At 43.3% G+C, this 27,213-nt stretch overlaps 1 protein-coding gene across 1 annotated transcript in view; it reads left to right on the forward strand.

Annotated features, from left to right (window-relative positions):
* prodhb (proline dehydrogenase (oxidase) 1b) overlaps positions 1-27,213 on the forward strand; it is a 139,002-nt gene that overhangs the window by 52,076 nt on the left and 59,713 nt on the right. Inside the window, exon 3 of the mRNA XM_060907456.1 lies at positions 23,728-23,762. Within this exon, the coding sequence (XP_060763439.1) occupies positions 23,728-23,762 (35 nt within the window). The remainder of the gene's footprint in view (positions 1-23,727; positions 23,763-27,213) is intronic.

Below are 27,213 nucleotides of genomic sequence, written 5' to 3' on the forward strand. Positions count from 1 at the left end.
GAGGGTGAGGAAACTCTGAGGCTTAGTACGGAGAGGAGACGAGCACGGCTGAACAACATCGGCAGGGCTGATCTAACAGAGGCTGGGTTTTCAAATGTTCATAACTTTTTGCTTTTTTTGAGACATATTTACAAAATTAAACAAGTTTTCAATTCAGATCGTCACATTCTTTCATTTGATATATTACACAACACAATGATAATCAATCAATCAATCAATCAATCAATCAATCAATCAATCAATCAATCAATCAATCAGTCAATCAATCACAACGAAATTCAGTTGGAGCAACCCAGCCATACATAGTAGGTGTAAAAGTGCATAATGTAAAAAGTGTATAGTAGTGCAAAGTCCCATAATACCCATTATAAATAGAGTCCAGTGCAGGCACGAAATGTAAACAGTCATAGTCGTAGCAGCAAGAGGTATATCAGAAAACAAATCAAGAACAGGGGCACCAGAAACAGAGAGCATGGTCAGATGTGGAGTTAATGTAATGTTGCAGCAATGCAGAGTCCAGTTCACAGTTATTATAGGGTGAGGTGTGGTTTACTGTCCATGGGAGGAGGGGAGAGAGGGGAGTGGGGCACTGTTCAGCAGCCTCACTGCCTGAGGGTACAGGCTTTGGGCCATTCTGGTTGTTCTGGCTGGTAAGGCCCTGTACCTTCTGCCTGAGGGCAGCAGGTGGAACAGGTGATGGGCCGGGTGGTGTTGGTCACGCAGGATGTTATGCACTCTCTTCAGACAGCGGGAGGTGTAGATGGTACTGATCTCTGGTAGAGTGGTCCCCATGATTTTCCCCACTGTTTTTACCACCTGCTGGAGTGCCTGCTGTTCGGCATTAGTGCAGCTGGAGAACCACACAAGGAAACCATCCGTCAGAACACTGCTGGTGGCACAGTTGTAAAAGTTCACCATCAGCCGTTTCTGGATCCTGGCATTCTTTAGTTGCCTCAGGTAGTAGAGCCGTTGCTGGGCCTTTCCTACCGCTGAGGTGGTGTTGATGCCCCAGGACAGATCCTCAGTGATAGTCTCATCTCATTATCTGTAGCCGCTTTATCCTGTTCTACAGGGTCGCAGGCAAGCTGGAGCCTATCCCAGCTGACTACGGGCGAAAGGCGGGGTACACCCTGGACAAGTCGCCAGGTCATCACAGGGCTGACACAGAGACACAGACAACCATTCACACTCACATTCACACCTACGCTCAATTTAGAGTCACCAGTTAACCTAACCTGCATGTCTTTGGACTGTGGGGGAAACCGGAGCACCCGGAGGAAACCCGCGCGGACACGGGGAGAACATGCAAACTCCACACAGAAAGGCCCTCGCCGGCCACGGGGCTCGAACCCGGACCTTCTTGCTGTGAGGCGACAGCGCTAACCACTACACCACCGTGCCGCCCTCAGTGATTGTCACTCCCAAGAATTTGAAGTACATCACTCTCTCCACCGCCTCATTGCCGATAGAGAGTGGAAGGTGGTTGTTTTGTCTCTTCTTGCGGGGGTCCACAATCATCTCCTTAGTCTTCTTGATGTTCAGTATGAGATTATTACCCACACACCATGCCGCTAGATGTTGCACTTCAGCCCTGTAATCCGTCTCATTATTGTTGTTGATAAGTCTGAGCACTGTGGTGTCGTCAGCGAATTTAACAATGAGATTGGAAAGAGAAGAAGCAGAGCAGTCATGCGTGAACAGGGTGTAGAGCAGAGGGCTAAGCACACACCCTTGGGGGGCCCCAGTATTGATTAAAAGGGTGGAGGAAGTGTGCTTGTCTACTCTCACACTCTGTGTTCGGTTTGTCAGAAAGTCCACAATCCAATTGCACAGTGAGATGTTCAATCCAAGATGGTGTAGTTTGGCTTGGAGCTTGAAGGGCTGGATTGTATTAAAGGCCGAGCTGAAATCGACAAAGAGGAGCCTCACATAGGTGTTCTTCTGCTCGAGATGCTCCAATAGTGAATGGAGCACGATGGCAATAGCGTTCTCAGTCGACCTGTTCTGTTTGTACGCAAATTGATATGGGTCAAGTGTTGGTGGTATTGCGCCTTTAATGTGTTTGATGACCAGTCTCTCAAGGCATTTGGCGGGAATGGAGGTGAGTGCCACAGGTCTGTATTCATTCAGACATGTGACATTTGACTGCTTGGGGATGGGAACTATTGTGACTGCCTTAAAGCAGGCAGGGACCCATGATGTGGACAGCGATGTATTGTAAATGGAGGTGAAGACATCTGTTAGCTCCACAGCACAATCTTTCAGCACGCGACCCAGCACACTGTCTGGTCCGGCTGCTTTTCTGGTGTTGATGCTGCGGAGGACACGTCTCACCTCATGAGAGCTCAAGACTGGAGCAGGGTCAGAGGAAGGGAGGGGGGGCAGCACCGGGTCTGTGTTTTCCCTGTCAAAGCGGGCATAAAAATAGTTTAAATGCTCAGCTAAGGTGGCGTCAGCTGAGGAAGATGTTACTGTTGCTTTGTTCTTGTAGTCCGTGATGACCCTGATGCCCTCCCATACCTGCCTGGGGTTTATAGAGTTGGTGAAACAGGCCTCCTATGTTGTTGTTTGGCAGTATTGATACCTTTCCTCAGTGCAGCCCTGGCTCTGCTGTATGCCCCAGAGCTAAGTGCCAAGTCCCTAGCTCGGATCAGCTGTTCTACACTGCGTGTCATCCAAGGTTTCCTGTTCAGATCCACACAAAAATGTTTCCAAGATGTAACGTTATCCACACAGAAGTTGATGTAACATAGGACAGTGGAGGTGTATTCATCCATGGATTCACGAGTGTCCGTGCCCTGCCCTTTGAATACATCCCAATCCGTGTGATGGAAACAGTCCTGCAGCATAGGGATGGCGCCCTCCGGCCATGTTCTCATAGCTTTGGTTATAGACCCAGCACTTTTGATCTTAGGTGTATACCGTGGATGTAACAGCAGAGAAAGGTGGTCCGACAGACCCAGGTGGGGGTAGACCTGAGCCCTGTATGCATCTGCTGTATTAGTATACACTTGGTCCAGCGTTTTATTTCCCCTAGTAGCACATTTCACATTACGATGGAACTTGTGAAGAACTGTTTTCAAGTCAGCATGGTTAAAGTCCCCAGCTGCTATAAAAACACTGTCTGGATGAGTTACTAAACTATTGTTTATGCTGTCGTGAACATGTGCTAGTGCTAGCGCTAGCTTAGCATTAGCGTCTGGTGGAATGTAAACAGCACAGATGTGAACAGACGTGAACTCCCTCGGCAGGCACGTGCACACATAGGGCTTTAGGGGTGCTTGAGCCCCTGCCCTTTTTGCCTCGAATTAAATGTTGCCCTTTTAAAATAATAATAATAATAATAATAATACAGTCCTGTTAGAAGTTTAAAACAACGGCGGTACAAAAATTCCACGGCAATCTACCAATTTTCTTGTAATCCGGGGTAGTTGTGTGCATTGAGCTGCCGCTTCTCTGCCCATTGCTGCTCTGCTCGAGTGCGGCCAGAGAGAGGGGGCGCGCGGACTGAGAGAGGGGGCGCGCGGACTGAGAGAGGGGGCGCGCGGACTGAGAGAGGGGGCGCGCGGACTGAGAGAGGGGGGGCGCGCGGACTGAGAGAGGGGGGGCGCGCGGACTGATTGAGAGGGAAGAAGCCGCTGCGCATGCTGCCACAATGATAACAGAGGAGACGCGACAGTGAGGCAGCTTGAACATATGAGTTATGGTCTAACAGTTAAGGCCAATTTATGCTGACAACCCAGTCCTCGCAGATGGCGTCGCAGATGGCGTCTGCGAAGCCCCCCCCCCTTCACAGACGCTCTGCGCGCACCTCCCAAAAATTGTGACCACCGCAGACAGCCTCGCAGACAGCGTCGCAGACAAGAGGGCTCTGATTGGTCCACTCTACATCCGCTGTACACGCACTTCCGCTTCCCTACTTTCCCTGTTTGGTTTGTTTTCACGACCGCCATTTTTAAAAACACGAGCGAAGATGGAGCAGCACGAAGAGCGGTTGATCGAGGAAGTGAGGAAGTACGTACATCTATACGACTCCAGTTCTAGTCATTATAAGTAACCGGAGGATAAACACTCCACTAACCACACCCACCAACTACTCCTAGCGATTTCGCGACTTCGCGCCCCCTTGCGTTGTGGCGGTGAATAACATCGTGCACGCCTGTTACTCCCTGCTCAACGATAAATTACAACTGTCTGCGAAAAGCTATCTGCGAAAGCCTTGTCGCAAGAGCATGCAGAGGCCCTAAGCCCTTTCAAACTGTATGTACATGACATCTGGGCGTTTGTAGGGCTACTGACATTTGTGCGAGTAATTTAAGTCTCTGTAGTTTAATAATCTGCTTGTTAACTGACGTGACCTGACCTGTTACTGTTCACAATCGATTGCCTCGGCCGTGCTTCGGTGTACATGCAAGTATCATATATCGTCGGGAAGCTTACATTCTCCTCTTGTATATAACTAGTCGTCGACCTCTTCCACAACGTGCTCAAATCAAATGTGGGTTATGTTTCAGAAAAAAACAATGTTATGTGTCAGTTTCTATTTTTGCTGGACGTCGGAGTCTTCCAAGCCTATGATAATCTCATCTCATCTCATTATCTGTAGCCGCTTTATCCTGTTCTACAGGGTCGCAGGCAAGCTGGAGCCTATCCCAGCTGACTACGGGCGAAAGGCGGGGTTCACCCTGGACAAGTCGCCAGGTCATCACAGGGCTGACACATACGCTACGTTCACACTGCAAGGCTTAATGCTCAATTCCGATTTTTTTGTGAAATCCGATTTTTTTGTGAGGTCGTTCACATTAACAAATATATGTGACTTGTATGTGATCCTCAGTATGAACGAAAAGTGACCTAAAAGTGTTCCGCATGCGCATTGCAGGATACGACGACGTCACACGCAGTGAGCATGGCCAGTGTTTACGGAAGTAAAACCGCCCGGTTGCAGTATGACCCATCCAATCTAGCTTGAATAGCTGCATCCCCCCAAATGGAAATCAGCTCCCTAACCTCTGCGTCCTTCCATTGAGAAGATTCAGAACCTTCACAGCCCGAAGCGTCCCTCGCATTGATGTCATGCGCAGGGGCGCAGATACGTTTTTTGAACTGGGGGGGGACAAAAAACTGGGGGGGGGGGACAAAGCTGCCAGCAAACCAACCCCAACATGCCTGTCAAACTTGTTGTTAGTAACCATAGCAACCAAGCTCGAGCTCGCAACCTGTGCAGTCTGCGCAGCTCAACCAACCGAATATCAGTCTTTGTTTTGTTTTATGTGAGTTGTTGCAACTATATGTATACACTGCTGTGCACCTCAATAAACCGAATGGTAATTAGTCTTATGATTTTTCCGTGAGGTTTGCCTTATGCAAAGAAAGACAGCATAGACGTTTTTTCCTCCCTATAAGTAGGGGGGACCGAACGAGGTGAATTTAAATATGACTCGTCCCACCCTCTATCTGCGCCCGTGATTATGCGCCATGTTGTTGTAACTTTTTTGAGAGACCCGCCGCCTACTTCAGCGCAGAATAGTGACGTTTGTGGCTTGTTGATGACGTGTAAGTCGGATGAATGCGACCTGGCGGTTCAGACTGAAGTCGCATATGAAAAGATCGGATAGGAATCGGAATTAGCACCACATATCCAAACGGCCTGGGTCGGATTTGAAAAAAATCGGATCTGTGTCGTTCATATTGTCAATAAAAGATCGGATACAGGTCACATATGGGCGAAAAGATCGGATTTGAGTCACTTCAGCCTGCAGTGTGAACGTAGCCATAGACACAGACAACCATTCACACTCACATTCACACCTACGGTCAATTTAGAGTCACCAGTTAACCTAACCTGCATGTCTTTGGACTGTGGGGGAAACCGGAGCACCCGGAGGAAACCCACGCGGACACGGGGAGAACATGCAAACTCCACACAGAAAGGCCCTCGCCGGCCCCGGGGCTCGAACCCAGGACCTTCTTGCTGTGAGGCGACAGCGCTAACCACTACACCACCGTGCCGCCGCCTATGATAATGTGAGTGACAATTTTGCTGACACAAAAGAAATGGCAATTGCATATCACTTTCACCAACACAGGACACATAGCTAAGTACTTACCTTCCTATTAGTACGTTAAGTTTAATTCTACATTTCCATATTTTGGAAAGGACCGGGAAAAAAAAAAGCATGTACTTGCTGCCCTTTTTCTGACTTTGAGCCCTTGCCCCTCTATAATCCTGTGCACGTCCCTGTCCTTCGGTAAGTAAAACGGTCTGCACTTTAGCAACATGAGTTCTACCTCTGGACTGCACAGTTTACGCACTACGGTTACGTTGGTGCACCAAGAGTTGTTAATATAGATGCATAGTCCCCCACCGGTCTTTTTGCTAGAGTCCGTAGTCCTGTCGGCTCTGTAAGCGGTACGTCCCGCTAGCTCGATAGCAGCGTCCGGAGTGGTGCTGTCCAGCCAGGTTTCGGTGAAAATCATGCAGCAACAGTTATAAATAGTCCTCTTTGCTGCCATATGTAGCCGTATCTCATCCATCTTGCCACGGATCGACCGGGCATTAGAGAAAAAGACGGTAGGAAGCAGTGGTTTGAATGGATTACCCTTTAGCCTGGCCCATACACCAGCCCGCTTACCCCTCTTCTGCTGCCACTGACAGCGCCTCCTTCGCCGGCCTGCCGCTGCAGGGTCCCCGGGAGATGGTCTGGTGATCTCAGGAGGATAATACTCGGCTAACAGGTGGTGTGCTCCAGTGTTTAATTGAAGGAGTTCAGAGCGGCTGTATTGGAGTGCCACTGCCCCGAAAACGTGTAGAGTAATACACGGTACCACCAATAAAGTGCAAAAACTATGCCAGCTGTTGCAGCTCCTAGCCGCTGCGTCTGTGCGCGCCGCCGTTTCCAAAGACTACTTTAAAAAAATGGCCTGTCATTACTACTTAGAGTTGCACAAGAACATAAAATGTTCTTACCTTCATCCGAGGCTTCCTTGAAGAGATGTCCGTGGAGTCTTGTTTACTGAAGGCTCAAATTAAATGAACTCAGACGACCTTTTATCGAATCATCCTTTCTGGATTTCGGTTTAATAAAAGTTTAAAGAAGGGAGCATACATATATTTTTGAGAAAAATCAATAATGCAATTTAACTTATATATCGTTGACTTCCTATCTTCGCACCACTGTGAAATAGCTGATTGATTGTGTGTGTGTGGGTCTGACTCAGAAACTGGGTACTGTGGGGGTGCCCCACTAAATATACTCAGTCAATAAACTATACGGTTTTGAATGGTGATGTTGGTTTTAATTTGAAATAAAATGTTGAAAGAAATAATACAGATAAAACTAAATCTTTGATGTGAATACTCTATTCAGAATTCGGCAAAAATTCTGCAAATTTGTGGAAAACTGGCGGCTTGATCTGGGACATGATAAACGGTCGACTACATCGCATTCCCTTAAAAAGGCTGTAGCCCACTGAAAAGTCTACAGTTATCACTAATTGTATTTTAAGTTGTAACTTTATACACGTAAGGATTGGTGCGCTCACAGAATAATCATAACCGTAATAAAACATCATGCAAAATATTCGATCACCGTCGTAACTCCATTTTCCACAGACCCAAAACCAATACGATCGTGTATTTTGATCTAAACGGAAAGCCTCAGGGTCAAGGTCACGACCTCACCAAAAGTAGGAACTTAAAATCACTACGCCGTATAAAAATTTAGTTATAAATCTGCGATTTTGTTTTTTAAAACGAAAGCTGAAAGTTAGGTATAGAATATGTTTCTTACGGAATATGTTACGATGGTAGCTGGTCTTGTATGAATTTCTGAGCTATAAAATGAGTCGTGGTCTATTTTTTACCGTAGCGTGTTATTTGTGTGCGGGGAAGGACACACATTAACAATTTGCATGTGTAGAATGGAATTTTCCACTCCGACAGTTAGAAGTTGATCGTGCTTCCATTTGCGGTCTTTCTGTTACGCGGGTGATCTGTTCAGACGTTATCGCTGAAAAGGTGAGTTTTGACAGTTTTGTTTTAGTCTTGCAGTATAAGGCAATAGAATGTTTGTTTCTTTTTCATCTTACTTTCATATTTCGTAGTGTTTGCGTATTTTTGGCCAATATTTTGCAACCATGGTCAATTTAGATCGAACTTTTGATAGAATCTACGGCCAGTCATTTTGCCCCGCCCCCGCCTCGCGCTCCGTCCGGTGCGGTAGTGATGTCTTGTTGCTTGCGCGCCGCAGCAGAGACCCGCGCGACCTTCAGCCGGTACAGTCGCTGTTCTTTTACCACCACCGTTATTCTCATCTTTCCGGTGTGTTCTTGATTTTTCCATTGTGTCCTATTTCGCCGTATCAAATACCCAAAATGTATCATATTATTCATATTTAAGTGAATAATCAATTCAGTCATCATAACCTGGCATTTTTAACCCAAGCAATCAAAAAGAGGAAATTTATCCAATATTTTCACTCATCTGTGAAGGAGGGGCTTTAATTCTTCATGATGTAGTTATTTTATATGGAAATCAATTTTACAAAAGCATCTGAATTGTAATCAAAGAAATTTTCCACAGTGGAGGCCAGATAAAGCAAGATGCTATCTTTATTCTTATTAAGCATGACAAAAGAAACATTGAGTGTTAGGTAAATGCAAAAAAAAAAAGTAAAATTAGAAAATTAATTTTTTGACCATAATGTCCCAAATGAGAGACCAGTTTCTGAGACGGACCCATATATATAAAAAACATATCACACCCACACCGGCCGCTTTAATAGGAACTTGTTCTTGATTCTAAGATTCCTGTTCTTGGCTGCAGGAGTGGAACCCAGTGTGTTCTTCTGATTTCTGTTGCATGCTGAGATGCTTTTCTGCTCACCACGGTTGTAAAGAGTGATTATATGAATGAATGAACCCTTTATTATCACTGTTACCAGTGAAATTGACCATCAACCTGTCCTTATGGTGATGATACACGGGGCAACTTTTTGGGCAATGTTGCCGAGCAATGTTGCTGGGCAATTGCGTTTTGACTCTTTTCTATTGAGATTGGGCAACATTGCTTCTTTCTGAATGGTTTTGATAATCTCTGGCAACTTTTTGAGATAAGCCAATCAGAACGCGAGTATCGAGTCATGTGACCTCCGGTGAGGTTCGGATCAGAAATTTCAAACAAATATGGCGGCCGCTCAGTGTCAGTGGAGTGAAGAGATGGAGAGACTCCTCATCTGTTTTTACGCCGGTAAGTTGTTATTTTAATATTCTATATGGAGGAATTTACCTCACCAAAGCTCTAAAAAACAACAGACAGATTGATTAAATGGTCACAGCAAAAATTAAGACATCGATTTTTTTTAGCTAACTGTAAACTGCCGTTGCTAACTGTTGTTGCCCATTGTTAGTTGCCCTGAAAAGTTGCCCTGTGTCTCATCTAGTTGCCCGTTGCCAGCAACATTGCTCGGCAACATTGCCCAAAAAGTTGCCCCGTGTATCATCACCATTACAGAGGGGGAACAGGACAGGAAGACAGGAATAAAAGAAAAAGAAACACAGTAGTAACATGAGGAAAGATGAGGAAAAAATGATGAAGTTACTATATCCTTCCTGGCAAAAAAGCTTGAGCCAGTGTGTTCCTTCTCCTCTGACCCTCTCTTATCAACAAGGCGTTTGTTTCCACCCACAGAAGTGTCACTCACTCAACTCACTCTGTTTTTTGTTTTTTGCACCATTCTGTGTAAACTCTAGAGACTGTTGTGTGTGAAAACCCCAGCAGATCAGCAGTTTCTGAAATACTCAAACCAGTCCATCTTTATGCCAGCGTGGAACGTTCTTTTTATTGTATCGACACATTCACAAACCAAAAGTACACAAATTTATCAAAACAATTCATCGATGGTCTCACGACTGACCTTTAAAGATTTATGTCATGAATTTGGTTCTCCATGTCCCAGATGGAGCTCGTATGAAAATATGCACACACATTTCACAAGGTTCAGTATATGTAAGAGCAAATAAAAATTTGACAGATTAGTTGTCTGTACCGAGGCTTCTATCTATTAAAGCTAGACTGCCTTTCAGATTTTTCACGTTTAGGTCATAAAAAGAATTTTCCCCGACACCCAGTTATTTTTGTTTAATGGACTGAAAGCTACTGAATTCGAATCACAGACTTCCAATTTTATTAACTTTTTTAAATAGAACAGTTAATGAATTTAGAGCCATGTGGCCCAAAATTCTCCACTATTTTTTCCTGCTTCACCATGACTCAATTCAAGATACTACGTCATGCATGACGTGGTGGGCTTTCCCCGTTTGCGCAAGGCATTGTGGGATACAAATTTGAAACAGGAGAGAAAAACGGAGGACGTGAGTGTGCGAATGAAACGTGAAAGACCGACTAACGGAAAGCGAGAAGAAAAGACGTTCTGTTATATACGAAGGAAAGGAAACACAGGACCAAACTAATAAATATCGGCGCTCAGCGAGCACCTCGGTGTGATCAGCTGTTCGTTTAGCGACAGAATGATGGAACTGTCAGTGCACGCTCAAAGGGAAACCTGCGCATGCGCACACACACACAGACTTCCTCTGTCTGCTTGACTGCGCGAAGCGAGCGATTTCATGCACATTATTTGCTTTAATCCCGTCAAATTAAATAACTTCCCAGCCACAGAATGGCCTGATATTTTGTGAGATATTACAGAAATAAACATGTATCACAGTGAGCAAATTTCAGAAGGAACTAAATTTCACTGATTTTATGAAATCGAAAGGCCGTCTACTTTTAAGCAGTCCAAGCTTATAATCAGAGAGCTATCGAAGTCCCAACAGGATATGGATCTTTTATAGTTACATGGAGTTTACAGTTTTATAGTTACATATAGTTTCGGGAGGGGGGGTGTATGGGGTGGCCCTCTCACTGTCTCACTCTCAGCGTATTACCGGGTTACCGCAGTACAGTCTCTGCACGAGACAAATCTTTTCATCTCGTCTTCGCCACAAACCTCATTCAATTTATACGCCGCTCACCGACGAGCAGTCCTGACTAGCCCGTTGGGCCATCCTTAAAAAAAAATCCGTTTCCTGTCCACCGGGTGGGCAAAAAAAATTTCAGTCGGGAGGGAGGGATTTATTTTTTATTTATTTATTTTTTTATTCTATATGGATGGATAAGAAATCGCAATGCTGTGTTTGCTTTTTCTTTCAGTACTTTTTTTATTACAAAAGCAGACACATTTAATAAAATATGACGGTTTAATCAACTGAAACTTGTACAAAAACTTTAAGTTAGCATTTTAAATGCTGATTGCAACATTTGCAAAACTTTTACAAAGGTACTTAAAATGTCCGACACACGGACTTTTTGTAGTTCTAAATCGGCCGTTAGGCCTAGTTCGGATGAAATTACACTATTAAAATGATCACTGAATGATTTGTTTTTCTGAATCTTTACTATTTTGTTGTTCGCTAGAATACCATTTTGCGATTTCACACTTCAGCAAATGTTTGAAAACTCCAGATCTCCTTCCTTCATGGTGGCTGCCATTTTTTTGTGCCGCACGGCGCATGCGCAGAGCTGATTCGACAGGGCTTTCCACAAGCGCCGGCTGCCGGCCACACAATTAAGTCCAGCCGGCTACTTTAATGACTATTTTTGTAGCCCACAGGCTCTAAATATTAATTTTCGATTTTAATAAAATTAAACGTTTATCTAACGGACTGACAATAATGTCAAACTGAACCGTTGATCAAGGGAGAGTAACTCATCCGTGCCCCGACATGCGGCGTGCGCGCGCACTCAGCTGCGTGAATGTGTCATGCACCGAAAAGAAGAGATTTACAAGCCAGGAACGCCTCATGATGCAATACGCAAGAAAAGAGAGAAGATTTACTGCCATTTTACTTTGTATTTGAGTAAAGTGAATAAATAAATGGCCTGTGGAAAATACACTTAACCCTGGGAACTGCGTGCACAGGAGTTTATTTTGTGTTTACCCCCCCGGCAGGCTACTTATTTGTAATGGCTGGCTAGTATGAGCCTTAGTGGAAAGCCCTGAGAATGCGGAAATGTCAAGTTCGATTTTAGATTTACGAACCCGAAAAAAATGTCGAAAAACCGGCGTTAAAAAAAAAAATTTCACCCGCACAAACGGCACTCACCCGGCCGGTGGACCGGAAACGGAACATTTTTTAATAATGGCCTTGGTTCACGATGTTATACATGTGTGATATGTTTCACGCACGTAGCACATTGTTTGACCAAATCAACACAGCTATTCCAGTGTATATATTGTAAAAAAGGTATCACAGCAAAAGCATGTTAAAAATGGTTGTTTCAACATTTAAATTAGTAGTTGCTAGATGTTTTGAAATATCAAGCCTTGTACTTGAAATATTGTTATTTCAGATGAATTGATGAAATGTATTAAACATTTGATTTGAATATGCAAATCATATAACTATTAATATTATAAATGTTTGCATGAGATTGCATGAGAGACAACCATTTTAACTTGTAATTTAATTTTTTTTTCAAGCCCTAAGGGGGGGGGCTCACCCCCCTTTGTAACCCCCCCTGCATGGCCGCGCCATGCACGTCTGACTTTTCAGGTTTTTTTAAATTTTATACTTGCACCGACGTAGTTAAAAACAAACACCCTAAGTGTTCGATAATAGACCGAAACCGGTCCACAACAGACCAGTTTCTCTGAATTTCACATACTCAGCATTATTATTTCCCGCATTATGATGATGCAGCTGTTCTCTGTGAGTCCGTTAAGGCAGGGAGCTTATAGAGTGGGAAATCCCAGCATCTGAACTGCTGGTTTCAGGATGACTCAGTCGTGTGGTTGCAGAAACTCATGTCACCAAACTGTTGGTCTCGTTGGAAAGTGTCAGAAGATCTCATCTCATCTCATTATCTCTAGCCGCTTTATCCTGTTCTACAGGGTTGCAGGCAAGCTGGAGCCTATCCCAGCTGACTACGGGCGAAAGGCGGGGTACACCCTGGACAAGTCGCCAGGTCATCACAGGGCTGACACATAGACACAGACAACCATTCACACTCACATTCACACCTACGGTCAATTTAGAGTCACCAGTTAACCTAACCTGCATGTCTTTGGACTGTGGGGGAAACCGGAGCACCCGGAGGAAACCCATGCGGACACGGGGAGAACATGCAAACTCCACACAGAAAGGCCCTCGCCGGCCACGGGGCTCGAACCCGGACCTTCTTGCTGTGAGGCGACAGCGCTAACCAGGGGTTCTCAACCTTTTGCAACCTGGGCCCCACCAAAGCTGGTTCATTGCAGTTGGGGGCCCCTCTTCTCGCCCCACCCCCACCCCCCCAAACACACTCACCCGCAGTGACGCCACCCGACCTACAGCACCTTATATCGACCGATAGATAGATAGATAGATAGATAGATAGATAGATAGATAGATAGATAGATAGATAGATAGCCCTGGGCTAGATTATTATTATTATTAGTAGTAGTAGTAGTAGGAGCAGTAGCAGCAGTAGTAGCATTATCCATAGTAGACTAGCAGTAAGAAAACAACAAAAACAACAAATTATTTGGGTAGAGCTGAAATGGGGAAAGCAAAAATACAGTGTGGGGTAGTAGTCTTTAAAAAGACTGCTTGGGTTTTGCGCTGTATCGATGGATTGATGATAGTAGACTAGCGAGAGTCGGCACGAGTTAACTCGGCAAGAAACCAGACTAGTGTGTGTGTGGCAAGCACTCACACGGTGGCCACGGTATGCAGACTCACTCACGTGACGTTGCGTCATGTTTGCGTCACGGGCTTAAAATAACCTACACACAAGATTTTATGATAGATTGATGATAGATTTTATAATAGTATTGATTTGTATGTAATAGTCCAATGTCCTGCATTTTGACATGGGTAAATGTGTTGCATCTGCTTAGCTACTATAGCCTGTTAGCCCCAGATTTTTTTTTTCCTCCATACATGAAGCCTACTCGCGACCCCCCTGGAGTACCTCCGCGCGCGCCCCCCCGGTTGAGAACCAATGCACTACACCACCGTGCCACCCGTGTCAGAAGATGAGATTAATATTTCATAGCATCCAATCTTTTCTTTATTTCCTCCAGCTTTTATACCGTATATACCGTTTTCAGATCTGCTGCACATCGACTTCCTGTTTACCGACTGAATGTAATTACAAAACATATAGCGTGGATTTACAAACTTTTCATAACACTTTTCTTAGCAACTACGGATCACAGCTGCTTGATATTTGGTACCGAGCTTCAGCTTGGGGTTCTATACCGTATCTACTGTTTTCAGGTCTCTTGCACATCAACTTCCTGTTTACCGACTGAGTGTATTTACAAAACTTATAGTGTGGCTTTACAAAATTTTCGTAACACTTTTCTCAGCAACTACAAATCACAACTGCTTGATATTTGGTACCGAGCTTCAGCTTGGGGTTCTATACCGCGTATACCATTTTCAGATCTGTCGCACGTCGACTTCCTGTTTACCGACTGAATGTAATTACAAAACATATAGTGTGGATTTACAAACTTTTCATAACACACTTTTCTGAGCAACTACAAATCACATCTGCTTGATATTTGGTACTGAGCTTCAGCTTGGGGTTCTATACCATGCATACCGGTTTCAGGTCTGTCGCACATCGACTTCCTGTTTACCGACTGAATGTATCAATGAAACATATAGCGTGGATTTACAAACTTTTCATAACACTTTTCTTAGCAACTACAGATCACAGCTGCTTGATATTTGGTGCCGAGCTTCAGCTTGGGGTTCTATACTGCGTATACCAGTTTCAGGTCTGTCGCACATCGACTTCCTGTTTACCGACTGAATGTATTTACAAAACATATATAGGGTGCATTTACAAAATTTCCGTAACACTTTTCTCAGCAACTACAAACTACACTGCTCTTTACTTACTTGTTTCAGGATTAATTATTTGTTGAAGTCAACATTTATAATAAGTGTCCTATTCCTTCGATTGCTTGCATTCTGATATATGCAAGAGCAGGGGATACGTCGGTGAGCAGTAGCTCACAGTTGATCTTGTTTCAAATCTAATTTTGCCTTTTAAATTTTGCCAAGTGGGCGGCACGGTGGTGTAGTGGTTAGCGCTGTCGCCTCACAGCAAGAAGGTCCAGGTTTGAGCCCCGTGGCCGGCGAGGGCCTTTCTGTGCGGAGTTTGCATGTTCTCCCCGTGTCCGCGTGGGTTTCCTCCGGGTGCTCCGGTTTCCCCCACAGTCCAAAGACATGCAGGTTAGGTTAACTGGTGACTCTAAATTGACCGTAGGTGTGAATGTGAGTGTGAATGGTTGTCTGTGTCTATGTGTCAGTCCTGTGATGACCTGGCGACTTGTCCAGGGTGTACCCCGCCTTTCGCCTGTAGTCAGCTGGGATAGGCTCCAGCTTGCCTGCGACCCTGTAGAACAGGATAAAGCAGCTACAGATAATGAAATGAGATGAGATGAATTTTGCCAAGGTAAAAAAAAAAAAAAACAGCAAATTTAGTAATGTTGAATTGTGCCGAAATCAGCCCTAGATGCCACCAGAATGCACCATTTGAAGTCTCAAAATTTTCCAGGGGAGGGAAATCAAGGACCCCTAAGCAGCTGGCCCTTCCAAGCTGGGCTCCGCATCAGTAGCACCACTCTGATTTTTTTTTTTTTTCTGGAAAAAGCCCTGATTAATATTCAAACATATCTGAGTACTAAATCTCTAAATTGATTGGATTTGACAGCCCTTGAAGGTTATAGAGCAGAGAAAACGCTTTATAATGTACAGCCATATCAAAACGATGTACGGTAATGGTATAGTATGTTAATAGCATCTGCAATTTCTTCATTTTTTTTTCAAATTAAGGTAATACAATTCTTCAAGGTCTTCTGGAAACACACTGAGCACAAATGAAAAAAAAAAAGAGCGAGAGAGAGAAAGTGGGAGAGAGAATGCATTCCTTGGAACATGCAGAAGCAGGTGACTGAGACATTGCATGAAGACGTTGTGTGCCGTTGCCTGAACCGACCTGTAGAAGGCGCTCGTCCACCACCGTGCCGTCTCCTCATCCACTTGAAATGGAACATTTATTGGAAATGCTTTTTACGACCGCAGAAGACCCAAGCTGGCCATTGGCTAATAAAAGCTAATTTATGTTCATCGTGTGTGTGTGTGTGTTTTAGAGTCTCTGCCTCTATCAGTATTGCATTACTGTCCACCCTGGTGGACTGGATAACGACGTTACATGGAAGTGAGTGCTCAGCTTTTCAGCATTACCGAGAGTACAATATCCCGAGGATGGAGGTTGTGGCATCAGAAGATGAGTTGGCATCCAGTATGCAAACGCATGTGTTGGTCATTCTGACAGGAGGCGCAAATTCCACCTCTGACTGGCAGTATTATGAATTCGGGGCATGTTTTTTATGATTTTTCTATTGGATAATTAGAAATCATGATACCATGATGTCAAATACGAAGAGAAGTCATGAGATGAACTCGATGTTCTGCTTATAGACAATAATGTTTTAGACAATAATGAGTCTCATTCTTGCTTTAAGTGACAATTCAATCACATTAACTTCAAATATTGCTTTTTAATGACATTTAACTCATTAAAAATGTTCCATCTTTAAAAATTATCCGTCGCCGCTTTATCCTGTTCTACAGGGTCGCGGGCAAGCTGGAGCCTATCCCAGCTGACTACGGGCGAAAGGCGGGGTACACCCTGGACAAGTCGCCAGGTCATCACAGGGCTGACACATAGACACAGACAACCATTCACACTCACATTCACACCTACGGTCAATTTAGGCCCTGTCCACACGGCAACGGATTCAGGTGAATCCGATAAAATTGTTTATCATTTCGGCCTGGCGTCCACACGGCACCGGTGTTTTGGGTGCCCCAAAACGAAATCTTTTGAGAACGGGTTCCAGAGTGGAAAGATCTGGCAACGGCGCCGTTGCGAAGTCGTCTGGATGAGTAGAACGGATTTGTTTACGATGACGTCACAACCACATGACTGAGTGCTTCACGTCGGGTAGAAGTGTAACGAACTCGATGCGAGTTGTCAACAAATCCTATAACTTGGTTCATGAAACGCGCTTACAAAATATTTTCACTGTGAATATTTATTGTGTAATGGTGCAAAGTGAGAGAGAGAGAGAGAGAGAGAGAGAGAGAGAATAGCCCTTAGGGCAGAGTCAATCCCGCCAGCAAAAATAGGGAAAAAAAAGGAGCGATCTCACCTCTTCAGATGTTGGTCTAAGTCCTACAATACATTCCTCAAAAAGGGCGTAGAAGAACAAATTAATCCATCAACGTGTAGCATTCAATTTATTCCGGACCATTAAAGACGCCGCCTTCCGCGTAGAATCATACGTCATCCTCGCCGCCATATTGGATAGGTCAAAGTGGAGAATAAAGATGCCTCATTCATGTGCTGCGTTTAACTGTACCAACAGGTTTGCCGTCCAAACGAGATCACATGGGATTACCTTTCACACCTGAGACTGGAAAAATACTTTTCATTGTATTTGGTCATTATAACGTAATTTTACGAACAGATTTTTCTGACTTTGTGGCTAATATGAAGTCTCGCGCATAATAGTTTATGCGCATGCGTCCTTACTTCTTCTATTGTTCTGGTGTCTCCGAAGGGACCGTCTTACAGCGCCCCTAGAGGTGTGGCATGTGTATTGCATCGTTTTCAGCAAGCGTTGCGTTGCCATATGGACCTGATATTTTACTGATCCGTTGCCCATGTGGACGCGATATTTTTTTAATAACATCTCGTTGCCGTTGTCGTGTGGATGTAGCCTTAGAGTCACCAGTTAACCTAACCTGCATAAACCCACGCGGACACGGGGAGAACATGCAAACTCCACACAGAAAGGCCCTCGCTGGCCACGGGGCTCGAACCCGGACCTTCTTGCTGTGAGGCGACAGTGCGAACCATTACACCACCGTGCTGCCTCATTAAAAATGTGAAAACGTTAATTATGATCATTCCAGTTTGATTCGATTCACAATTTTTTAAAATATATTTTTATTTTCAGAAAATGCAACATTTATTAGCTCATCCGGCCGACAGGCGATGAGTTCCACGTTTCACACAAATCGCTTCTTCTCTCTCAATTCTTCACTGATTTTTTTTCTTTTTGGCAGGAAGGTAGCTCTGCCTGTGGTGCATGTACTGTAGCTTCTACCCAAATTTGCATAATTGTAATTAATAATGAAGATATGGAGTAATTAAGCCCTAACGAGCAGTTTCCACACAAATCGCTTCTTCTCCCTCAATTCTTCACCGATTTTGATTCTCTCTGGCATGAAGGTAGGGGTACCAAGGGTGCATATACCGTAACTTCTACCCAGATTGGCTTCATTACAATTATTAATGAAGTTATGTACTAATTAAGCCTTAATGAGCAGTTCAACAAAAATCACTTCTTCTCTGTCAATTCCTCGCTGTTTTGGATTCTTTCTGGTAAATAGGTCGGTATTCCTAGGGTGGATATCACTTCTATATATACAGTAGCTTGTATATAGTGTATAAATCTTGCAACATTTATTGTGCAAAGTGGCCCACTTTAAGCCTAGGTCACAACCGGACGTACGATTTTTTGGCTGTGCGATTTTTGGCGTTTCTCAAATCGCTGCGTTTTTTTTGTTCGTGGAGAAAGACGCATGTTGGCCGTAAGTTTGTCTTGCAACCTGAAAAAAACGTAAGCGCCCGTAGAGTTTGTTTGACATGACAAAGAACCTCTGCGGCCGGTCTACGGCTCGAAAATCAGCACGTCACACGTGCGCCCTCCGTGCGTTTCTTGCGTTTTTTGCACGTAGACCGGCCGTAGGAGCACGTACAGCTGGTTGTGACCGAGGCTTTAGATCGTTCCTTCTGGACTAGATGGGGCCAGAGTGACTTACGTTGTCATTGACTGACTGTCTCGTTTCCCGATTCTTTATCAACTTAAATATTCCTTTGGTTAAACTTAAAATAAAAATAAGACCTGTTTCATTTTCTTAATAACCAATAATAAATTATTTACCCACATTTGTAAAGGTTGGAGTAAAATATAACATATTAACTAAAATATTCCTTTTATTAAAGGAGAACTGAAGTCATTTTTAAACTTGCTTTATTTCTTAATTAACGTGTTATTCAATTACGTTTTCGGTTTTAGTAACCTTATATCGTGACTCGTATTGGCAGCTAATTGCAATTAAATATTATACTTATCGGCCTGTTCGGTTTTTAGCCGTGTTGAATTTAGTTCGTTTGGTCCACGGCAGGCGTCGCTTATCTGCGCGATCTTCACGAGACTTGTGGGAGACTTCGAAACGTGAAGCGTCAGCCAGGTGTCAGTGCCGCCATTTTGAAAACTGTTTTCCAAACGAAGTATTGCACAAAAACGAGTTTAAATGACGATTACTGCCTACTTTTTTCAAACCTTCCTGATTGCTATCAAAACAAACAAAACTTCCGGCTTAATTACATCAGCATTCGAAAGAGGGTGCGTGCATCTTTTGACAGCGTTGGCAGATGTCGGTCACTTTGATTTGCGCTGTACGTTTTACTTCCGTCCTACAATGTCTCGCACAGGTCTCAGCGAATCTCGTTTACGCCCATTGCTTTGACACATGGACTGATGTATTTCAAAACACTCATAACTTGCTATAGCAGTGACAAAATAGCGATCAAAAATACATTCCTATTAGGGCTGTAACGATACACCCAACTCACGATTCTATTCGTATCACGATTTTTGACCCACGATTCGATACGCCCACGATTTTTTTAAAATGTTTTTTTAAAGTAGTAAATTTGACTTATTAACATTTACTTACTTACATTAACTATTTAATAACAAATAATTCAGACCACTGCAGAGAATGAGTAATATGTATGCAAAAATGAACAAATGTATAGCCAAAGATTGTTTTATTTCTCAAAATAATACTGTTGAGCCGGAAGCTCTGTTTTTTTCGGTTCTGAAAAAGTAATTTTTCCAAATCGTGTAAATCCGTTAAGATTTTTTTTTTGGGGTGGCTCTCTCACTGTCTCACTCTCATAGGGCCAATGATTTTCTGTGATCGCGGAAAACAGATGGAAATTACGGAATTTTTATGGTGAAACATTGCTCACGTGTCAAAATGTAACTGCCGCAGAAGGCTTCCGCCCAAGCAGACATGCCTTCAGTGTTGCCAGATATTGCTAACGTTTTCCACCCCAAAATATGTTCAAAACCAGCCAAAAAGCACCTAAACCCGCCCAATCTGGCAACACTGCATGCCTTTCTGGTCAAGTGATTGTGATTGGCTTGTGGCACACCTAGCCAGCCAATGAGCTGCTTGTTTACAGATTCGCTCCCCGCGTCGCAACCAGAATGGCGACCGCTTAAAAGAAATGAATGCTCTGCCAGTGGCGAGTGTGGACGTTGCGTGACTCGCAGAAGATTGTCGCATGTCGGCGAAAAAAACGACTTACTAATAGATATAAAAAAATAAAAGTAATTTAAGTAAGTTTAAAATGTAATTTAAATAAAAAGTAAAGTATTCATAAATTGAAGTTTGGAAGCGCCTCTGTTTTTGGGCTGAGGAGAAGTTTGAAAGGGTGTACCGCGATTCTGCCTTCTTGTATCGCGATACGGATCGTGGCTCTGCGTATCGCGATTTCGATTTCGATATGCATATCGTTACAGCCCTAATTCCTATATTTAATAAAATGAGAGAAATAGAGTTTTGAGAATAAAAAATTTGCCTTCAGTTCTCCTTTAAAAAATGAAAGTTCATAACAAATAGATCTTTCCTTGAAAAACTTTAAGAACATTTGTACTTCCTCCATTTGATTCTCTTTCCTTTATCTAACAGCAGTCTGTAAAAAGAGAGATTTGTACAGTAAATCACACAACAGCTATTTCCCATTTTCAATCTGTTTTTTTTTGTGCATTTTGCAGTATTAGAGCTGTGTTACTTCCACCTATGGTGAAGTCATGTGCATTCCCACGATTGTACATTATTGCACCCTCTGCTCCCTAAACAATGCAGTTACAACTCGGAATAACTAAGATTACACAGCCTGATGATAATTGCAATTCATTTTTAGGTCACCCGGCCACAGACCATGCTGTCCGTCGTCATCCGTCCGTCGTAGTCCATCCACAATTTACATAAATCACTACTCCTCCTACAGGATTGATCGGATTTCAATCAAACTCACATACAATGTTCCCCAGGTGGGTGTGTATAAAAGTTGTCCAGATGGTGGCGCCACCTGTCATATTTACGATTTTAAGGGCGTCTGAAGTTTTTGGGTGACTTGTCACATTAAACACTACTGTTCGTAAACTGCTGGGATGTTTTCACTGGAATTCACCCAGAAGACTCTAAAGACATTTTCCAACAAGAATTGCTCACCAGGTGGCGCCACATTCGATGGATGAAGCTACACAGGGGTCATATGCAATTTCACAAAATTCACTCCTCCTCTTACAGGATTCATCAGATTTCAAATTCACACACAACAACGACGACAGCGTCCGGTATGAGCTACAGCCTCATTGAGGCCTTTTTTTTCCCCATTGATTCAAATTGTCATAAATTTCTATTGCGATTTACCATCACACAATATATCATAACATATCTATTACCTATGTTTGTTTTTAAGATGTTTACCACAGCACTGTCGAATTCTCGAGTCTGATTATTTAGAAGCTGTTGATTCATTTTTTTCAGATTTATATAATGTTAGAATGTGTATCGTTTCTATAGTAACAGCGTACCTAATAATAAGTATGCTAATACTAAAAGAATTTAAAAAACATGTTGTTCAGGGGTTTTTCTAGAAAAATTTAGTATGAGGGCACTCACCATGGCGGGGGGAGATGGTGCCGGTTGTCCGTCCCCCCTCCGCCGTGTGAAGCCTTTGAAAAATTGAGGCTACAATGGGACATTCTGAGGCTATCTGAGAGGGAAATTGTCAACATTGAAAAAGAAAAGTAATCTTCTTCTGCCCCGGACAGTCTTTGGCTTTCTTCCGTTTCGTGCCGCGGGATGACATCTTTAAATGCCCAAGTGTCAACAAAAACAACTCGCGAACTACTTCTGTCAAAAGCTCCCGCGCCGGTGGGTGAAAGGTCATTCAGTCTCGAGAACTCTCGCTCTACAAGTCAGCTGACCTTGTATGCAACCCATGTCAAATCTCGCGAGAGCAGCCGCGACAAGTAAACGACATGGCGCCTCAGTCTGGAAAACGCCAATTCGGATTGTTTTTGCACCGTCTGGCGGTGTATCTACTATGATTGGAATATTTTTGGAGTAATTATAATGTATTTGATGATCAGACACATTGTCACGTGGTGTTGCTGGGATGTTTTCACGGAGAAAAGATCGTTTTGAGAAAGATTGCATGTTGTGCAGTAGCATATAAGCGCATGGCCTTAGTGTGACTTGGGGTTCGATCGGCATTTCAGTAAGGGGGCGCACTCCGAGAGTAAGAGGGCGCAGCGCCCCTGTTCCCCGGTTTAGACGAAAGCCTGTTGTTATTCAACAAATAAAAACACATACAGTGAATTTTTAACATGTACAACATACAGAGACAGCAAGGGCATGTTTATTTAGCATTTACGCAAGGAGTCTCCAGTGTCAGACCTTTATAACAGTCAGCCAAGGTTTATTGCTTTTATTAACTTCAAAAGAGAGAAGAAAAGCAAGGCTTGATGAGTGAACGAGTGTTTATCGCTGCTATAATGCAAATGATAACAGGAAGTAATCTGTTTTACAGACGGTTCACGACACTGAATGTAACTATAAAGTGATAAACGTACGTACAGACGTACACTTCATGCCCGAAGTCGTCTTCTGTTCGTTCTGCTTTGGTCGAGTCGTTCAACCAACGATGATCAGTTGGGAATGATGCGATAATATGATTGTAGACTTTTAAAGTTTTTAACTTTTAGGCTTGTTTGAATGTAGGAAGCTTAGATACAGTGATTTATGCTCAGGCGCAGATTTTGAAATGGGACGTGAATGAGAGCGGCGCAGGAAGAAATAGAAAACCAGCGTGATCATACAGGTGAGAAACAGGTTACCATGACAACCCTGCTTCAGAACGAATTACCCATAAGGGAAGCGGGGTGTTTTGTGAGGCAGGGGGTGACCTGATCTATTTGTACAAATATTTTCTCAAAAGATAGTACGAGAATTCGTTTTTTGATATCGACCCAAAACCACTGATCAGTGTGAGATCTTCAGACAGCAGAATATAGACATCAGAGCATCTGACAGGCCTGATTGGCTCAATAATAATAATAATAATAATAATAAGCGGTGTTGTCAAAACTTACTGGAACATTTCGGCGGTGAGTGTCAGGGAAAATGTGCTACGTTCATTTTTGGAACGAAGTCCATCAGCTCCATGAAATGGAAATGGCTGCACTGATCGTTCAGCGCAGTGGGAGTCAGATTGCCAGAGTACCAATTAGTGTTTCTCGGTCTTTACACAAGTTAATTATGGGCCATTATTAACACCAAAACTCACCGTACAGTCGCTTTATCCTGACGTTTTGTGCTATTATCATTTCTTCTCATACTGTCGTTTCAGAACTAGCAAGACAATTAGATTTTTTTCCCCCAAAATTAATTAAATAATTAATTTGCATCAATATTTATTTTCTTTCTTTGTCTTTCTTTTGTCAGATCATGTGTGTCCGCATCAGAAAAAGAAAACCCCGGTGAGTATGTCTCCTCATATGGTCTGAATAAGGTGATGGTAAGCTTACTAAAGTATCTGTTTTGAGTATTACCATTGTAATGATGTGTTCACGTCAGGTTCCTGATTTATGAAGATCCTAAATGAAGAGCCCTTATTCTTGTTTACAAGGAGTACTTGTGTGAAAGAAGTCAAGGGGATTGATATTTTATTTTTAATCTGCTAATTGTTCTCAATAACTGCAGCCAATTTGGATTGAAAAAGGAAAAAAAAAATCCCAGAAACTGAAAATGAACCTTGGCACATATATACAGAAGTGTGCATCACAGATACAATGTGATAAACGGAATAATAAGTGGATTTCTTTTATTCTTTAAATTGAATATTTTCTATTTTTTTTTATACTGGGCGGCACGGTGGTGTAGTGGTTAGCGCTGTCGCCTCACAGCAAGAAGGTCCGGGTTCGAGCCCCGTGGCCGGCGAGGGCCTTTCTGTGTGGAGTTTGCATGTTCTCCCCGTGTCCGCGTGGGTTTCCTCCGGGTGCTCCGGTTTCCCCCAGTCCAAAGACATGCAGGTTAGGTTAACTGGTGACTCTAAGGCCAAGTTTACATTAGACCGTATCTATCTCGTTTTCTTCGCGGATGCACTGTCCGTTTACATTAAACCGCCTGGAAACGCCGGGAAACGGGAATCCGCCAGGGTCCACGTATTCAATCCAGATCGTGTCTGGTCCGGTGCTGTGTAAACATTGAGAATACGCGGATACGCTGTGCTGAGCTCTAGCTGGCGTCGTCATTGGACAACGTCACTGTGACATCCACCTTCCTGATTCGCTGGCGTTGGTCATGTGACGCGACTGCTGAAAAACGGCGCGGACTTCTGCCTTGTATCACCTTTCATTAAAGAGTATAAAAGTATGAAAATACTGCAAATACTGATGCAAATACTGCCCATTGTGTAGTTATGATTGTCTTTAGGCTTGCCATCCTTCCACTTGCAAGTGGTAAGTGATCTGCGCTGGGATCACACACACAGCGGCTCAGTCCCGAATCACTGCTCGTGCGCTACACTCGCGCGCTCTGTGAGCTGCGCAGGGCCGGAGTGCGCACCCTCCAGAGGGCACTCGCTGTTCAGGGCGGAGTGATTTGGAGCTCAGGATGCCTGCGGAGCCGAGCGTATCCGTGTATTGGCGTTGCTATGTGCACGCGAATCGTGTATTGGTGTTGCTGTGTGCACGCTAATCGTTTTAAAAACGTTAATCTGATGATCCGCTGATACGGTCTAATGTAAACATGGGCTAAATTGAGCGTAGGTGTGAATGTGAGTGTGAATGGTTGAGAGGAGAAAACCTCTATAATAATGCAGTAGAAGGCAATGGGAAACCACTACTGTAATGTTCCCAAGAGACTTTGATGGCTGAAGCCGTCAGAGCGGCCACCGCACTGTAGTGATATGGATGGATTTTTATATGCTATTTTCTCTGAATAAAAATGTAAAATTAAATTGAATTTTCATAAAGAAAATATGCTCAAAATGGATAAGATATGCTATTTTACTCATGAGAAAGATTTAGCTTGCATATTAAGTTATACATGTTTATAACAGTGTGATTAAAGGAGAACTGAAGTCATTTTTAGTTTGCTTTATTTCTTAAGTCATTGACTGTCTCGTTTCCCTATTCTTTATCAACTTAAATATTCCTTTTGTTAAACTTAAAATAAAAATAAGACCCATTTCATTTTCTTAATAACCAATAATAATAAATTATTTACCCACATTTGTAAAGGATGGAGTAACATATATATTATTTAGCAGCTGGAAGGTCCGTATGGTGAAATACCGTGACCGAGGTCTTGAAAGCACTGAGCGAGGCCCTCTGGGCCGAGGTCAGTATTCAAGGCCGAGGTCACGGTATTTCACCATACGGACAGACCTTAAGCTGGTAAATAACATATATTTCTTTTCTTTACCAAATTCTAACAGAAAACGAGAGCGCCCGAAAGGGAAAACCGAGCCGAGCCGCCATTTTGAATCCTCATTCACGGCTGTAATGCAAATGGCTTCCTCCTCGGTATACAAGTGCACTTCCATGGCAGGAAAAAAACTACATTTTGCCGCCTATGTAGTCCCCTATTTATACAAATAGGAGTCATTCAGGATTCAGCCATGTTTTTGCTCGGCGTTAGCAAATTACAGATTTTAGCTTTCTCCTGAAATGTTTTCTTTTATTTCTTCTTCTTCAGGGTAGTAAAACTCGCTTTCACTGTGAACACTGTCGTTATCGCTATCCATGCTGTAAAATTAATGCTATTCTCCTGAGAAATGCTGGCAAAAATTTATAAGATCTTTGATAATCGTATAAATAAATCTTATAAAAAAAAGAAAAATGTTGACAAAAATGCTACAATGTTGTTTGTTGTTGTTGTGAACGAGCGAGTCGCCAGAGGTCCGTAACCGGGCTCCGTAACTGGGGTCCGTATTGTAGGATATGGACCCACTCGCCAGCCAATCAGAGCGCAGGATTTGGACTGCGAAAAAAATAAAATAACTTATTTTTTTCGCGGTCCGGTTTCCATCAAATCCTGTGCTCTGATTGGCTGGTGAGCAGGTCCGTATCCTACAATACGGACCCCAGTTACGGACCCCGGTTACGGACCTCTGGCGACTCACTCGTTCACAACAACAACAACAAATATAGTAGCATTTTTTGTCAACATTTTTCTTTTTTTTTTTTTTAATATAAGATTTATTTATACGATTATCAAAGATCTTATAAATTTTTGCCAGCATTTCTTTCGGGCGCTCTCGTTTTCTGTTTAGAATTTGGTAAAGAAAAAAATAAATACATTATTTACCAGCTTAAGGTCGGTCCGTATGGTGAAATACCGTCACCTCGGCCTTGAATACTGACCTCGGCCCAGAGGGCCTCGCTCAGTACTTTCAAGTCATTTTTAAACTTGCTTTATTTCTTAATTAACGTGTTATTCAATTACATTTTCGGTTTTAGTAACCTTATATCGTGACTCGTATTGGCAACTAATTGCAATTAAATATTATACTTATCGGCCTATTCGGTTTTTAGCCGTGTTGAATTTAGTTCGTTTGGTCCACGGCAGGCGTCGCTTATCCGCGCGATCTTCACGAGACTTGTGCGAGACTTCGAAACGTGAAGCGTCAGCCAGGTGTCAGTGCCGCCATTTTGAAAACTGTTTTCCAAATGAAATATTGCACAAAAACGAGTTTAAATGACGATTACTGCCGACTTTTTTCAAACTTTCCTGATTGCTATCAAAACAAACAAAACTTCCGGCTTGATCACGTCAGCATTCGAAAGAGGCCGCGCGCGCGCGTCTTTTGACGATGTTGGCAGATGTCGGTCACTTTGATTTGCGCTGTACGTTTTACTTCCGTCCTACGATGTCTCGCACAGGTCTCAACGAATCTCGTTTACAGCCATTGCTTTGACATATGGA

Source organism: Neoarius graeffei, chromosome 24 (assembly GCF_027579695.1).
Source record: "Neoarius graeffei isolate fNeoGra1 chromosome 24, fNeoGra1.pri, whole genome shotgun sequence".
Classification (NCBI taxonomy): domain Eukaryota; kingdom Metazoa; phylum Chordata; class Actinopteri; order Siluriformes; family Ariidae; genus Neoarius; species Neoarius graeffei.